The 17,931-nt window shown below is 43.2% G+C and overlaps 1 protein-coding gene across 2 annotated transcripts in view; it reads right to left on the bottom strand.

The window, feature by feature from the left end:
• Positions 1–17,724, bottom strand: part of LOC119901722 (contactin-associated protein-like 4) — a 120,887-nt gene extending 103,163 nt beyond the window's left edge. For both annotated transcript variants that reach the window (XM_038717341.1, XM_038717342.1), the window contains exon 1: positions 17,501–17,724. In XM_038717341.1, the coding sequence (XP_038573269.1) occupies positions 17,501–17,585 (85 nt within the window). In that variant the 5' untranslated portion in view covers positions 17,586–17,724. The remainder of the gene's footprint in view (positions 1–17,500) is intronic.
• Positions 17,725–17,931: the final 207 nt, after the last annotated feature.

Raw genomic sequence — 17,931 nt, 5'->3', positions numbered from 1 at the left:
AAGCTGTGATCAGCATCTATTTTGTGTGTGAGTAACGGACACATTAGAGCCTGGACTGTGAGAGAAAGTTATGTAGATGCACTGATGCTGAAGACAGATATTGGCCAATTAGCCTTGCTAAAATTCTGAATGATGCAGAGTTCATAAGTAACACATTAAGGGGCCACTTTTCAGGTTTTCAAGGTGAAACTTATTATTCTAATGTAGGGAGGCCATATGAAAATGTGACATTAAAATTCCCACAGCAGTCTGTGTCTCCAGACCTCGGCAGCACCACCTGTCCCTCTTTGTGGCTTGAAATAGAGCCTGGATTTCATGATTTTTAGAAGGCCCAGGTGAGAGTAAAGGCAATGCCAAAATTGTAGCAGTAGCGTGCTAGTGATGGAGGTTTAACATCACTTTACAGTGGCAGGTAGGAACACCACAGAATACCAACAAATGTCTATGATATAATGTAGGATGAGATATATAGGCACATTTCATACACAGAGACCCTCTAGGTCAGTGGTCGGCAATAGGCGGCCAGTGGGCCAGATATTATTCTGGCACCGTCAGATTGCTTTGATAGCAGAAAAATAAAAAATTAATTAATTGATAGCGGCTGGTGCTGAAAAAGCCGTCAGTAAAAGTGTGATTGGATTCCCTTGAATTTCCTCAGGGAAATGAAAATAAGCGTCCATAGGTTTATGAATGCAGATCAAACGCGGGGACAAACACACACTGCAGCACATGCTTTATTGTGAGCATGTGCAAAAGTTTCCTTATAATCAATTTGTTTAACATGGGAGAAAAAAATAACCTCAGGTAGTTGGAATCAATCTTTCAACCTTCCTTACAGGAGTCCAGCACAGTACCAACTGAGCTAAACATGCACTCAAGCACACAAAGATTTGACTTTGTTCTGGCCCGCCATGTAACGGCTTGAAAAAAATGTGGCCCTATGCCAGACTTATTTGCCGACCACTGCTCAAGGTGCTTTATATGATGACATTTTAAAAGACACAGGGAGACACAGATATTTTTAGTTCAAACAGAGTACCGTTTCACTTAAAGGCAGTAATGAACTTAAAATTCTTTAACCTGTTTTTAAAAGCAGAAACCGTTGGTGCAAATCTGTCATCTTCAGACAGGCAGTTGGTTTCAACAGTGGACAGCATAGTAACTAAATGCAGTTTCAGCATGTTTTGTTCTGACTCTGTAGAGAAAGGTTCCCACTTAACTTCTAGGTTTGCTGTTGTTCAAGTAGCCTCTGTTGCCAAATGTATTTTGCACTTGCAGGTACAGATGTTTGGAAGTGTAATTGTTAAATGCTCGCAAAGCAATCATAGTTTTATCAGTAACACTTCACAGTATAATAGTTACCTATGAATGAGTAAGACACAATTGATTAAATAAATGCTAATTAATAGCAAAACAATAGTTTCTGAACAGCTATGAACCAGGAGCAATATAACTGATAATGATGAATAACTCAAGAAACACTGCATGTCATACCAAGGGGGAGCATAACATATTTAAACCCCAAACAAAAGTCTGAATAGTGAAGCAGTATATTTCAGGGTGAACCAAGGCCAAAACAACAAACAAAAGAATCTATCTCCTCAAATAGTGCAGACTCACCTAAGGTAAAATAAAACACGAAACAAAAAAACATTTTCTAAACATAACTCCTTAAAGCAAAACAAAAGAAAACAGCAGAGGAACAAAGTGCAAAAGAAAATAGCAGCCCTTTTGTAAATAGCAACTTCAGTGCTATTTACAAAAGGGCATCATTAGGGTCCACGCATGAAACATGCGAGCACCCTATTGAAACTAAAGGAATTATTTTCCTATCTTTCTTTCTTTCTACCAATGAAGCGCACTGTTGGCAGCCCTAACGTTCTGGAAAACTCATGAAAATTGATGATTCGCCATGAAACAGGAAGTTGTACAACCTCAGTGTACATGCTTCCATCTGTACCAAATATTTCAGGTGACATTCTCGCCCCAAAGACATCCATATACCAATAATCACTCAAAGTCATAGCATAACCTACTGGCAACAGGAAGTGACCCTTTAACGACACAGCCCCCGCGCCACGTTTTACCTAGATGCAAGAATTTTTTGGGCCACATGTATCATGGCCAAGACACACAAAATAGCTTTTTGGAGCCATACCCTAAGTTGGCCCTTTTGACTTTAATGGTAATATTTCAGGATTTACACGTTCTGTACTTTAACAAAGTCCTCCTATTTCTTCTTATCTCGTCTTGTTCTCGTAAACCCAATACCATGTCCTGTCTTGTCTCGTGAGCTAGTGTCTTGTCACACCTCTAACTGCTGCGTATGTGCATATTAGTTACTACTACCTTTACTGTTGCTTGTCACTTAGTAAATTAGTAGACTAAGAAACTGACAAGTAGCTACAGAGTGTTCACTCAGTGTACCATTAGACAGGCAAATTCTCAAAAGTATAATCACTATTGCAGAATTGACCTTCTTGACAAGAGGGTTGAATAATGTTATATATAGTAGCTCATCCTCTTTATTTCTTACAGCTTCATAAGTTATTGAGAATGGTTGTTACTCACAATTGCTAACAGGTCTCACCTTAGCACTGAGTTTAATCTGCTAGATGCACATTTCTTTCCCTGTAAACAAACACTTTGGAACAGTTCTTAAAAACTTATATCTGAAACTGGGGGGAAATGCTGGGGAATGTGCCCCTCAACAGTGTCCCTCGGCATCTGAGTGACGGAGTATCATGGCCTCCACAGGTGGAAGCAGATCCAGAATTCGAGATGATGACAGTCTCACATGATAAATGGCTTCATTTCTGCGCAGCCGTCTTCTTGCGACGGCCTTGAACAAATACAGCGGTCCATATTAATACTAAATGGATGGACTGCAGTCCTGTGTCAGCGACTCACTTAACTACCTATTTCTGGGTTAATAAATCCACATTCACGACTGGTGGCTCCACGTTCATTCTATACCCTTGACTTCATCAGATCCCATTCATGGCTCCACTTTGCCTGCACACATTTCCATAAATGGCACTAAAGAAGAAATATGAAGGGGATTTATCCTCAGCTACTTTCCTTTTTCCTCCTCTTGGCTTTCGCTGATGCTGCCCTCTCATGAATCATTAAGGACCGGGAGGTTTACATTTCAAATTTACACCCAGTAGTTTATATTCACAGGTTTATGTTCTTCTCGGTGCAAGCAACCAGCTCTCCACCCTCAGCATTTCCTTTACCAGATTAATCCTGGAACAGATGATACTTCATGAGATTTTATCAAGCACCCTTTAAGCTTAAATAACCAACCAATAGCCTTCACTGGGTGAGTAATAACACCCCTGAGGATGCCATTCAGCCTTCAGCATCTCAGTGACTCCCTTCAGCTTCAAATATGTGAATAACCAAACGCTAGCGCCATAGAAAGTAAAAGAAATCATGATCCTGTTGTGTCTGCCTCTTTGTAGCCTGATCACAGGACGATTGGAGGACAGGCAGCAAAAAAAAGTCGAAGCTGTCTGAATATGAATGAATTTCACCTTGACTTTCCCAACAGTCTGTTTCACCTGACAAAACATCTGACTCCCGCACAGCTTTTCAAACTCAACAACTGACTTTGAGGTAGGACAGGACGCCTGTCTTTCTCTCTGCAGTCAGAAAATAAACTGACTACTAATAAGGTAATGGCTTTAAAACTTCTTTCCTTGAGGACGGCTGGGAATCCTGTGACTCCATTGAGTCACCCTCATCTTAACACTCACGAATGAGGGTGAAAATGCAAATTAGCATACACACACAACGTGTGAGTGTAGTGGTATCATCTGTTATTAGGCTAGGATTAAAGTCATTTAGTGTTCTTGAGATTATCTGTCATTAGGCTATGATTATGGGGGAGAGGAGAGATAAAAAAAACTCAAGCAAGACTGATGTGTCTGAGAAAGAGAGAAGGAAAGCATAAGACAGAGAAGCATACCTGTAGATGACAGCTGGGAAAGTGAGTGCATCCATCTCTCCTTTATGTGGATGATGAGTATTATGATTAATGACTTACTAGACAAATAACATTTAATTTCTGCCACTGCGGACTGTGCTAGAGAAGATAGCATTTTATGAATAAATGATGAGCTGTGTGTCACCATAGCTGCTCCATGTATTGATTGGAACATGACCCAGTTTTGCTCTCCTCTTTGCCCAGAACATCATGTGAAGATGAAGAGGAAGGAGTCATCCGTGTCCATGACTTCCAGTTGTAAATGCAAGCCACAGCATATATGGATTTTCATTTGTAAGACCATGCCTCAGCTGAGTTCAAAGAGAGCAACCGCAACACCAGATCAGAGGACGGGTTAGCTCTAAAACATACCAACCATCTTCATAAGAACTCTAAACTGGGGCAGACTGGTTCATTCTCTCCACTGAGGGACATCTTACTCATATTTATAATAATATTTCTGTTGTTTTTAAATTAGTGTTTATGTGATGATTGTTTTATGTGACTGACTTGCTGTGGTCTTCTTTGTAACACATGTCATTTGTTCTCAGGTCTCTCTTGACAAACAGGCGTAGGTGTTCTGATGCATGCCACACATTGTCTGTGCGTGTCGCCCTTAATTGACTTTTTATTTCACTGTGTTTGGTGAGCGTTTATTATCAGATACCTATTCAGGAAGGTGTTTTGATAACAAGCCCCACATTTCTCAGTGCATGTCAAACCGTTACGGATTGTGAAAAATAAATTTGTTAATAAAAAGCTTTGTTGACAGCAGTCACCCGAGTTCAGGTCTGATGTTTTGCTGACCAATCCATCCACCTGGACCTCCCCCATCTATAATAAAGTCACCTGACTTCCTCATTTCTACCGTCATAATTTCTACGACCAATTTATCACTTTGTCACACAAAGTAAATGTCATTTTGGGGCACTTGCTGAAATGACTGTTTCTGTCCTTCTTTCTGAAATATGAATTGGTGGAAGCTTTGCATTGCTACAATAGCAACAAGAAATAAGAGTCATAAATCAAGTGACAATAGCTTAAACAAAGGAAAACTGTATGTACTGTAGTGAGCATTTCAAGTGGGTTTCTGCATGAGTAGTTTATACTTTATTTTTCAGTAGTTGTGCAAAGTGGTTGGTATTTTACTAAAATTTTAACTTCAAGGACAGTTACAATGTGTAGTCCACTTCTTCAGTAATTACATTTTATCATTAGAGCATCCACTTTAGCAAGGCAACCAAAATGTAGATATCAATGTCTTTGGCTGCGTCTGTCGGTCACAGATCTACACCTTACACATGAGAGATGGAGAGTACCAACTGAAAAGATTGGGGGGATTTTATGCCTTCTAGCGACCATAGGATTTCCTTTTGGTGCTTGTAAAATTGCACATCTGAAATAATTTTATTAATATTACTGCAGATAATGATTTCGCCACCCAAAACTGAAGCGTTTGGTTTTCTCAGCTCAGTAAATAAGCTGGCGTTTTGTGCTTCTCAAACAAACATCATAACCTCTCAGGATGTATTTTAGCTCCTTCAATTTACTCTGATAAACAGCTTCAGCCAGACCTTGCCCCTGGCACTGGCAGAGCACAGAAACAAATGACGTGTGGAGAGAAGTCATGGACGGTTATTAAGTGAATGATGAACAATAGGCGGGCTCTCTCAGGAATAAACGGCTGAAGGACAACATATTTGTTTGAGAGAGTTGTGGGTCTTCTTTTCTTTCGTCTAAATGCCAGATACTCCTTCCAAAATAATTTACTTTGAGGCAGTGAATTCTTTAATCCAGTTGTTGTCTGTTGATATCAGTTTAACATGCTGTTCTATATCTTATTTTCTGTCCATCACTTTTCTCCTTCATCTGTCCATCCTGATCTTTTGGTCTCATTCCTCAATAGTAATTTGATTTCTGAAATATTATAACATACCTGGCTTGTTGTCTGTGTATTTGCCATCCATCCCTCACCTGTACCATTGATCCTAAATTCCTTGTGTTAACATGTTATCTCATTCTGTATCAGATTTTTAACCCTTCTTTAAGCAGACATGTTGTACAATTATCTTAAATAAGTCTTCATCCTAAATGTGTATATGTGTTAAAATAAGTATGTAGATATTGTAAATTGCACATACTTTGCAGTCATTCTCTTTTGTTATACTTCTGTTACTTTACATATCCTTTTATTACTATAGTAAATATATTATTTATCAGAAGTTTCATGTATATATTTAATTGAATTGTAATTGAATGTTGTTATTGTCATCAATAAAGTTTCATCTCATCTTGCTGTTTTAATCTTCCTCTAATCTCCCTGTGTAAATACACTCAGAGGAGCTGCACATTACATCCTCTGATTTCTGATCACTTCTATAATCAAGCAAGCGTTTCCACTGCAACTTTACATCCTCAGCCTGAGGAATACTGTAGGGGAAGGGAGAGAAACACCACTGTGAGCAGATGTGTCTCTTTCATTCAAGGCAGCTACATCTTCATATTAATGTGCTTACATAAACTTTAACCTCATGTTTGCTTAAATCACCCAAGACCAATCCAATTAATTTAAACATACAGTGGGAACAGTATATGAATTTATTACATGTACTAGGACACATACACACAGACACACACACACATTTGGTTTGTACTATGTTGAACACAGTACTGTATGTATTGCATGAAAAACGGCAGTGAATGAATAGGGTTTTGTAGTAAATGTCATCCGTGAGCCTTTGTGTCCATGTCTAACTGTTCCTGCCAAAAGTATGTTGATAACGGGATGTTTTACAGTTTATATAAACGCTGGAACGAACACATCACTGCATAGGATAAGCAATAGCAAAAATGTTAAAGAATAGTGAGAAAAAAAGAGAAAATCATGTTGCATTGCAGCTCTAAAACAGGAGCTTGTATCATAATTTCGTATCTAAATGTTTGTGTGTATGTCTATGTGCTTGTCTGTGTGCATGTGTGTGTGTACATGTATAAAAATATATATAAATAGTTATATAGTAGTAGTAATAATAATAGTTAGTTTATTTTTATTTTATTTTTTCTTTTAACACACACACATGTTACTGGATTTTTTACTTTTTTTTATTTAACACACACGTTACTATGTCATTTACTTAGTTTATTTAAATTTTTAATATATTTTTATTTTTTACTTTTATTTTATTTAACACACACACACAAGTTATTTACTTAGTTTATTAAAAAAAATTTGTTTTAAATTTTATTTAAACAGATTTTTTATATTTTATATATATTTTTATTATTATTATAGGGCTGACCTCGAATAGTTGAAGATTTGATGCTTCCATGGGCGGAGCCTGATTCGACTGTCAATCTCACAGTCGAAGCTTCAGTTGTGCCATTTATGCGATATGGGGCTCAACGTCTGATTTTACATAGATCTACCAGTTTTCTCCCAATAAGTTAATATACACCCTATGCTGTAAATAAACATGTAAAAAGAAAAAATATTCCAATAAATGTTTTTAAAGTGCGTGAATGAATCCAAAATTGTAACCCTAACCCCCGGGTCGTCAGTGCGCATGTGTAGGCGTAGCGTGTATGTGTGTAGTGGCAGGAGGAACACTCTGCACAAGACCGGTGAATGGCAGGGGAGAGACAGAGAGAGACAGAGAGAGAGAAAGAGAGAAAGGGAAAATGGTCAACAATAAGCCTCAGTTTAGCTTCGGCTCGCAATCGCCACGCACAAAAACACACGATTCGACTATCAGTCGACTATAGGCAGGACTTGACGATTCTGATTCGACTATATAAATCCTTAGTCGGGGACAGCCCTAATTATATTATTGTGTATTAACAAACACAAGCACAACTTTTGCTTTTTTATTGTCTTATCTAATGAAATGTATGAAATTGTTGCTATACATTCATGCCAATAAAGCTAATTTGAATTTGAATTTGAATGTAGTTGTTAGTGAGAGTGGGGCACAACAACCGCGGCCCACCCCCAGTGAGAGGCAGGCAAGGCAAGAAAGGGTCACTGTCTCACAATACGAATGGTATAATATACTTCTGTAATATACTTATCTGGGGATTGCCAAGAAACGTCCTGGAATAGAGTTTGTCCTCCCCAAGCTGATATTAAACTTTGCATATGAACACAGCATTGGCCTTCATGTGTAGTTACACTGTACAATTAACAATTAACAGTAATATATGTGGAATAACCTAACCAAGTTTGACATGTCTTGAATGCACTGCATTTCTGCTTAGAGACATAACTGAATAATGCAGAAAAAGAACCAGGGCAAGAATCAGGAGGATTTCCGAAGGCAGCAGAGACAACCACACACAGCCTAACAATACAGCAAAACTAATTAAATAATCCACTAATTAATGCAGACATACATTCATGGCAGTGTTGCACCTACTTAAATCATGCTTGGAGAAACAGCAAAACAAAATGGAACAAAATAACTCACAAGAGATCAAAATGTTCTGAGGGTACAATTAGAGACAGCTACAGTAAAAAAAGAGACTACAGTTAAAGAAGAGACGCAGTTGTCTCTACTGGTGTCTCTCTGCTCTGTCAGAATAACAGAACAGGCTTTATTGTTACTCAGGGATGCTCAGCAAAAAAAGTGCTGTTCTTCATAATAATTTTTCATCAATCGCATATTTTCAGAGTGGCTCACCTGGTAGCCCTGGTTTTCAATCTAGGAATCTCTAAAAATGACCTACCAGAGGATCTCAGGCTACACTTAAGCTCATATGTGATCCAACAGTTATTGATATACTCTGGGGCCAGTCCCATCCAGGCCTTAAAAGTGATAGGTAGCCAGTGTAATGAAGCTAAAATTAGGCTTAGTACTCTTTTAAAGGTTGTGTTTGCTTAAAGGGTCAGTGTGTAATATTTAGAAGGATGTATTTAAATGCAATACACATAATTATGTTTTCAGTGGTGTATAAAGACCTTAGATAATGAACCATTATGTTTTTTTTACCTTAGAATGAGCCATTTCTATATACATACACAGCGGGTCCTCTTAAGCCTAGCACACGATTTTAAGCCCGATTTACCAGCCAGCCAGATATCTGGCATGCCAAATATCTGGAGGAGTCGGCCAACTTGTCATCCACATCCAGCCAATGAGAGCAGGCAGCTGCAGAGCAGGCAGCTACTTTTTCACCGCAAAACACTTTTACTCCCCTCCAGCTCTCTGTAACTCAGACAATCCCTGCTACCTGCGAGTGCTAATCCATTCTTTCACCAATATTCATTGTCTATTAATTGCCATCTTTATAATAACAAACAACAGCTGTTTCGTGTGCAGGTTCACCTCATTTTCCGTTTCACATTTCACGTGTGTTTTCTTGACAAAACGTGGTTTGGAGACCAGCGTCAGGTGACAGAGTTGTTGTCAGCTCGCGTAGTGTGTCACCCCGTCACCGATCAGTCACGTAGTGTGAACGCCACAACGACTTCAAAACTCCCGTCACAAGACGGCAAGTTGTGTAGTGTAAACAGCACATCTGCCGACACTGAAAGTCGTGTTGTCTGCACGAGCCTATACATGAACTTAGATTTGTGGAAAATCATGTACTGCATCTACATGTTTAGCAAACATGTAATTTATCATATGTTTATAACTAGAGCCCGACCGATTTATCGTTTTGGAGATATTATTGGCCGATATAAGCTACTTGCAGATATCTGCATCGGCATTTATAACAGACGATATGAGTATTAGAAAAGAGAAACAGAGAGTCCTTCCTTCATGTCATAAGTGTTGCATAGTTTGCCCACCAGAGGGCGCGCTGCAGCTCCTCTGTTCAAAACACTGAAGCACCACAGAACAGCATCAGCTGACCGCAGTCTACCGGAGCTCAGAGCGGCTCTGCCGGAGCTACGGTGAGGAGCCCTGCGGCCTTACAGAAAGAGGTTCTGGGCTTGGACCTGCTCAGCCCAGGCCTTTATTGTGCGAAGTTTGCATGTTCTCCCCGTGTTTGCGTGGGAGACCTGGGTGCTCTGGGTTCAGTAATCATTTTCTACAACAGGAACCACCGGGGGGTTCATAAGCAAGCCGCTTATTGAGACGAGCCCCCACCTTGAGTCTCGACCTCCTAGCTGCTCCGGCCACCAAACCCTAAACAAACTCCTCGACCCCTACATCCCTCACCCCTCGACCCCTTCATCCCTCTCCCCTCTACCCCTTCATCCCTCTTCTCTCGACCCCTTCATCCCCCTCCCCTCAACCCCTTCATCCCTCTCCCCTCGACCCCTTCATCCCTCTCCCCTCGACCCCTTCGTCCCTCTTCTCTCAACCCCTTCATGCCTCTCCTCTCGACCCCTTCGTCCCTCTCCCCTCGACCCCTTCATCCCTCTTCTCTCAACCCCTTCATCCCTGCATCCTCGACCCCTTCATGCCTCTCCTCTCGACCCCTTCGTCCCTCTCCCCTCGACCCCTTCATCCCTCTTCTCTCAACCCCTTCATCCCTGCATCCTCGACCCCTTCATCCCTCTATCCTCGACCCCTTCATCCCTGCATCCTCGACCCCTTCATCCCTCTTCTCTTAACCCCTTCATCCCTGCATCCTCGACCCCTTCATCCCTCTATCCTCGACCCCTTCATCCCTGCATCCTTCATCCCTCTTCTCTCGACCCCTTCATGCCTCTTCTCTCGACCCCTTCATGCCTCTTCTCTCGACCCCTTCATCCCTCTCCCCTTGACCCCTTCGTCCCTCTTCTCTCAACCCCTTCATGCCTCTCCCCTCGACCCCTTCATCCTCTCCTCGACCCCTTCATCCCTCTCTCTCAACCCCTCATCCCTGCATCCTCGACCTTCATCCCTCTATCCTCGACCCCTTCATCCCGCATCCTCGACCCCTTCATCCCTCTTCTCTTAACCCCTTCATCCCTGCATCCTCGACCCCTTCATCCCTCTTCTCTTAACCCCTTCATCCCTGCATCCTCGACCCCTTCATCCCTCTATCCTCGACCCTTCATCCCTGCATCCTTCATCCCTCTTCTCTCGACCCCTTCATGCCTCTTCTCTCGACCCCTTCATGCCTCTCCCCTCGACCCCTTCATCCCTCTCCTCTTAACCCCTTCATGCCTCTTCTCTCGACCCCTTCATCCCTCTTCTCTCAACCCCTTCATCCCTGCATCCTCGACCCCTTCATGCCTCCTCTCGACCCCTTCGTCCCTCTCCCCTCGACCCCTTCATCCCTCTTCTCTCAACCCCTTCATCCCTGCATCCTCGACCCCTTCATCCCTCTATCCTCGACCCCTTCATCCCTGCATCCTCGACCCCTTCATCCCTCTTCTCTTAACCCCTTCATCCCTGCATCCTCGACCCCTTCATCCCTCTTCTCTTAACCCCTTCATCCCTGCATCCTCGACCCCTTCATCCCTCTATCCTCGACCCCTTCATCCCTGCATCCTTCACCTCTCCTCTAACCCCTTCATGCCTCTTCTCTCGACCCCTTCATCCCTCTCCCCTTGACCCCTTCATCCTCTTTCTCACCCCTTCATCCCTCTCCCTCGACATCCCTCTTCTCTTGACCCCTTCATGCCTCTCCCTCGACCCTTCATGCCTCTTCTCTCAACCCCTTCATCCCTTCCCTCGACCCCTTCATCCCTCTTCTCTCGACCCTTCATCCCTCTCCCCTCGACCCCTTCATCCCTCTTCTCTCGACCCCTTCATCCCTCTCCCTCGACCCTTCATCCCTCTTCTCTCGACCCCTTCTCCCTCTTCTCTCGAACCCTTCATCCCTCTTCTCTCAACCCCTTCATCCCTATCCTCGACCCCTTCATCCCTACATCCTCGAACCCTTCATCCCACCATCCTCGACCCCTTCATCCCTCTTCTCTTAACCCCTTCATGCCTCTTCTCTCGACCCCTTCATCCCTCTCCCCTTGACCCCTTCATCCCTCTTCTCTCGACCCCTTCATCCCTCTCCCCTCGACCCCTTCATCCCTCTTCTCTTAACCCCTTCATGCCTCTCCCCTCGACCCCTTCATCCCTCTTCTCTCGACCCCTTCATCCCTCTCCCCTCGACCCCTTCATCCCTCTTCTCTCAACCCCTTCATCCCTGCATCCTCGACCCCTTCATCCCTCTATCCTCGACCCCTTCATCCCTTCATCCTCGACCCCTTCATCCCTCCTCTTAACCCCTTCATCCCTGCATCCTCGACCCCTTCATCCCTCTTCTCTTAACCCCTTCATCCCTGCATCCTCGACCCCTTCATCCCTCTATCCTCGACCCCTTCATCCCTGCATCCTTCATCCCTCTTCTCTCGACCCCTTCATGCCTCTTCTCTCGACCCCTTCATGCCTCTCCCCTCGACCCCTTCATCCCTCTCCTCTTAACCCCTTCATGCCTCTTCTCTCGACCCCTTCATCCCTCTCCCCTTGACCCCTTCATCCCTCTTCTCTCAACCCCTTCATCCCTCTCCCCTCGACCCCTTCATCCCTCTTCTCTCGACCCCTTCATCCCTCTCCCTCGACCCCTTCATCCCTCTTCTCTCGACCCCTTCATCCCTCTCCCCTCGACCCCTTCATCCCTCTTCTCTCGACCCCTTCCTCCCTCTTCTCTCGAACCCTTCATCCCTCTTCTCTCAACCCCTTCATCCCTCTATCCTCGACCCCTTCATCCCTACATCCTCGAACCCTTCATCCCTCCATCCTCGACCCCTTCATCCCTCTTCTCTCGACCCCTTCATCCCTCTCCCCTTGACCCCTTCATCCCTCTTCTCTCGACCCCTTCATCCCTCTCCCCTCGACCCCTTCATCCCTCTTCTCTTAACCCCTTCATGCCTCTTCTCTCGACCCCTTCATCCCTCCCCTTGACCCCTTCATCCCTCTTCTCGACCCCTTCATCCCTCCCTCGACCCCTTCATCCTCTTCTCTTAACCCCTTCATGCCTCTCCCCTCGACCCTCATCCCTTCTCTCGACCCTTCATCCCTCTCCCCTCGACCCCTTCCTCCTCTTCTCTCAACCCCTTCATCCCTCTATCCTCGACCCCTTCATCCCTGCATCCTCGAACCCTTCATCCCTCCATCCTCGACCCCTTCATCCCTCTTCTCTTAACCCCTTCATCCCTGTATCCTCGACCCCTTCATCCCTCTTCTCTTAACCCTTCATCCCTGTATCCTCGACCCAATTTCTTTTTACATGTTTATTTACAGCATTAAATGTTGAAATGTATATTGTCATAACTGTAGTCATAATAAAGGTTTGAGGTAATCTTTGTTCATGTTATGCTTTCTTAAAATATAGGGGGGAAAGAATATTGGTCGATATATATATAAAATCCTCAAATATCAAAATCGGTATCGGATTTGAAAAACCCATATTGGTCTGGCTCTGCATATCTCTGCAGCTAGTTGTAGTGAGATGTGATTATGTGTGGTGTCTATGATAATGACTTTTGATTTGTCTGTATTCAGTTCAGCCAGATCTGAACTTCATTCAGGCAAGCCCTGATAATGATGTTGGTGGGGTGGAAAGAGGGGGTTGAGCAGTGACCCCTGAGGTACTCAAGGAATCAAAGATTCCATGGAAAACCTGCAATCAAAACTAGCAAAACTACACACACAACTCCTATTTCGGAGATACAAATAAAACCAGTCTAACACAGTGACAGAGGTGCCAACCCATTTTTAAGAGGCTCAATTAAAACTGAATGATCAACAGTATCACAGGCAGCAGTGAGCTCTAAAATGATTCAAAAAGATGAGTGGCCAGAGCTGCAAAAAGAAGATCACTGAGAACTTTGTGCTATGGCATGCTCTAAAGCCTGACTGAAATTTTTGAAAGAGACCATTTCCAGTCATAAATGAAATTACCCGTTGAGAGCCAAATGCTTTTTTCAGAGCACAACACGCCTCGGGGCTGTGTTTGATTCTGGTCTGTTTTCCTGCAGCTCTGAATAGAAAAATTGGTCTCTCTGCCCCTTTACGATGGATTTCTCACTGCATGATATTTGAACGTAAGTGTGAAATTGTTACGATTGACAGAAGCCCTTGCTGTTTTTGGCTAAAGGACTGACACGGAAATCTGATTTTGGCATTGATGCTTAAAAATGCCATGGCGTTTTCTGCTCTCATTTGGCTGTATCTGGAATTGCCCACTTATATATAACAATAATCAATATTTCTATAAAAAGAATTAAAATATGTGAAAGGTGCCCCTCGTGGTGGGAAACACAGAATTATCACCAACTCTACAGTTCTCCTCAGCTCTACATTGGCTTTCAGCTCATTGTTTGGTTTTGTAGTTCACAACTGTTTTGGTTCCGTCTCACTGCTCTTATCAACGCCTTTCCAGCAGCAGAAGGCAGCTGTTAACAAACCCACTGTACAACACCTGCAGCACCGGACAGAGAGATTATCTGAATCAGATCATTTTCTCAGAAGCTTACGGAGACAAATACAGAACCAAAAGGAGAGTGAATATTGGACTTACCGGGTGACCAGACACAAGACTCCAGATGAATGTATAATACCAACATTCCTAATAACTTTATAAAGACTCCAGATAATTACCAATGTGATAATTGATAATGATAATTACCAATGTTGGTCCATATCTACTTAATGTATAATACCAACATTCCTAATAACTTTATAAAGCAATATAATGCGTTAATGTTGCTTACAGCTTGTCCTGCTGCCACCCAAAAGGGATCACACCTTTCAGTTACATGGTCTCTGCACACACTGGGCCAACCTGCTTTCATTCCACTACCTCCATGTAAGAAGCTATTTAAAAACACACAGCGACACTATCATGCTGTTAATATCAGAAGGCGATTAAACGCACAGTGACTTTACTGCCCCTGCGGGTAGCTGTTTCACACGCCGACTTCTTTGAATCTCATCACTTAAGCCCCAGCGCTTCACTCCTCCGGCTAACAAGTCACCGGAGCGCCATCTGTGGCTGTTAAAATATGCATTTCCACTTTGTTGTCATTTAGCACCACCTCCATAATGAACAGCAAACTGTTTGCAGGGCGGGAAAGAGATGTGAAGCTCAGTCTGAAACCTGCGGCTGGGATCCCTCCACCTCTGCAGACTGAACTTATTATGCTGCTGTGGTTTATGGTCTGTGTATGATGAGTGTGCTGCTGGGAGAGGGAGAGAGAGAGAGAGAGAGAGAGAGAGAAAAGAAACCAAAACCAAATAGAAGAAATGAGAGATAAATAAAACTGAGCTGATATCAGCCTTTGATTAAATATTGAGTACTGATCAGTCAGCGTTATCCACCTCTGATACTATGGAAGTCGAGGGAGAGAGATGAGAACAAACATGCAGATGTACCTTAAATGTGAAATTGTTAACCATGTTTTATAAATTAATGTATGTAAGTCTATGTCAATCACTGAATAGGTGTGGTGGGAAAACCTGTAAAGTGCTGCAAACCCTTCAACAATGCCATCAGTTCAGGTGCCTCAGTTGAGGGTTTTAGTGTCCCATTGTGGTCTAAATGCTGTTTCAGAGGCGTTTACACCATGCAAGGGATACAATGGAGACTGAAGAATTAGCATTGGTTTGGGTCTAGTTGCACAGGAGGTGGTGACAGAAACATCAAATCATCTGAAGAAGAGAGAAAGAAAGGAGGAGAGAGCACAGAGGGAAATATGAGGAGATGTAGCCAACAAACAGGAGGAAAAGCATGGGGGGGGGGGGGGGGGGGGTTTAAAGAGGATGAATTAAGGATGAAAGATCCAGCAACACAGCAGCAGCTCTCTGATTCAGAAACAGGAGGGCAGAGGTACAGGTAGAAGGGAGACAGAAAGACACAGCAAGCACGGAGAGAGAAACAGAAAGAGAATAGAAATACAGGAGGCAACCAGGAGAGAGGAATTTTGTTGACAGGAGAATCGAGGAGGACAGAAGCTGACAGAAAGCAGCAGGAAGAGAAGACAGAAAGAAAAGAGTAATGAGCAGAAAAGACAAGTCGGGGACGAGAGGACGGAGAGTCAGCAGCATATCGGATTCAAAAAAAGATGTAAAGATGAGAAGCGAACGAAGAAGAGAAACAGCAGGAGGATTAAAGACTGAAAAATTCAGATGTTTTGGTAGATGTTTCTTTCAGGAAGGAAGTACAAAGGATGGAAAGATGAAAAACTGCAGCTCTGTTCTAACTGCATACCCCTCCATATATCACCTTTTTTCTCATCTGCCCAACTGTGGAAGCGATCTGTCTTATGTCACTCTCTAACTGTCTTACAGGCGACTGTCTTTTCATTAACCTGCAACAGAACCAGAACTCACTGATAACTGTGCATTTTGCTTTATGCAATATCTTCATGATGAGGTGTGAGAGAGTCTGTCACACAGAGAGGACCAAAAGGATAGATATGAAGCAGATTAAAACTTAGAGGAAGCTAGAAAGGGAGATGTTGGTTAATGTTGGTATAAAAAAGTCAGAAGTCATAAAAACACAACAGATATTAAATAAAACACAGAAAAGAAGAACCAAATAGAGGATCAGGTGGCATATCAGTAAGTTGTGAAGGAGGAGTCTAAAACTGGGGAGAGATGAAGAACTTTAACAGCCATCTGCTTCAATTACATACAGGCATGTCTCATTTAACTCTGAGAGTCACCTCAATTCATCTCCATTTCTATCCTCCCTTCATCTGGATTCTCTCCATATATTGGACTTGGATTTCTTTCTCTTTCCTCCACTCCTCTTGCAGGGTAAAAGACATGCCTGCACATTAACAGCTCAGCTAAACTGCCTATTTATGGGACAGTATATTGGTATGAAATAACTTAAGACAGGCGTCAAGGTCAAATAATCCAACCACCAGCCTCTCAGTTCCTGCTAACCTTTCCAACCTGCATGGGCTACTGTCGTTTTCTCTCGCACACCTTCAGTTTATCAGTCCCAGGGTGTTCAGCACGCTGCGCTGAGCACCAACTTAGCCAGAAAAAAATAGCGTTGTTTTACACACACAGTGGAGGAATTCGCATGCTTGGGTGACAATATAATGTTTCTTTTGGCTCTGAGATAGAAAGCGTCTTGGAGCATTTCCCTCTAGAGCAACAGCGTCCTTCAGTTATGCCCATTCGGGAATGATTACTCTAAATTAACTGCTAATTAAAATGCGACTAAACAGAGTGAATAAGAGAGAAATTGTTTTAATAATTTGAATCAATGTTACTTGCTGTTTAACACGTACCCGGTGAGGTATAACTCTTAAGTAACATAAAAATTAAATCATCAAAACACTTAAACTCTCCTTATTTCTCCTTTACAACCGAGTGCTGATGCGTAAGAGACGCGCAAAATGCCACAGCCTGTAAAAAAAAACCTCCCTGAAGCCTACTTTATCAAAATTAACAAAACAAGTAACAGTTCAATATCACGGCATTCAGAAATCTGAAGCCTTGTATTTCTCCAGGCGGTGACCGAGGGATGAAGCCCCGTTTACAGCCTCCCCCTCTCGGGTCTGCGCTACCCGGACTCGCTCCGTCTCCTCCGGGAAAAGTGAAAAAGCGCACGGTCTCTCACCTTCTCCGGTTGTCCCGTACGAGCTGGAGAGAAGCAGGGCGACCAGAGCGATAATCCCAGCGACTCGTTTAGTCCCCAGATCCATGATGAAGCGGCGGGAGGCTGCAGAGGAGAGACACGGCCAACCTCTCCTCTCCAGCTCCAAGAGAGATCTCCCCAAACCCGACTGAAGGAGGAGAGGAGGAACGGAGAGAGAGAGAGAGAAGGAGGGGGGCAGTAAAGTCCGCTCTGCAGTCGGTTGTTTTCTCAGGCATTCAGCAGCTCTGTGGTTGGAGCCACACTAAAATGCGCGCAGGTCCACTCATTAATTCACAAATGAATCCTAACATGCAGCATTCAGGAATGAAAAAGTTTTCATTTGAAAGTATTTACTAAGGAACTTCCCACTACCTGGTAGCTTAATCCATACTAATAATTTACATCATAATTCA

This window comes from Micropterus salmoides, unplaced genomic scaffold, assembly GCF_014851395.1.
Source record: "Micropterus salmoides isolate LMB-PRFRI ecotype aquatic unplaced genomic scaffold, ASM1485139v1 Ms_hic_scaffold_14, whole genome shotgun sequence".
Classification (NCBI taxonomy): Eukaryota; Metazoa; Chordata; class Actinopteri; order Centrarchiformes; family Centrarchidae; genus Micropterus; species Micropterus salmoides.
This window is presented reverse-complemented; position numbering and strand designations above follow the sequence as displayed.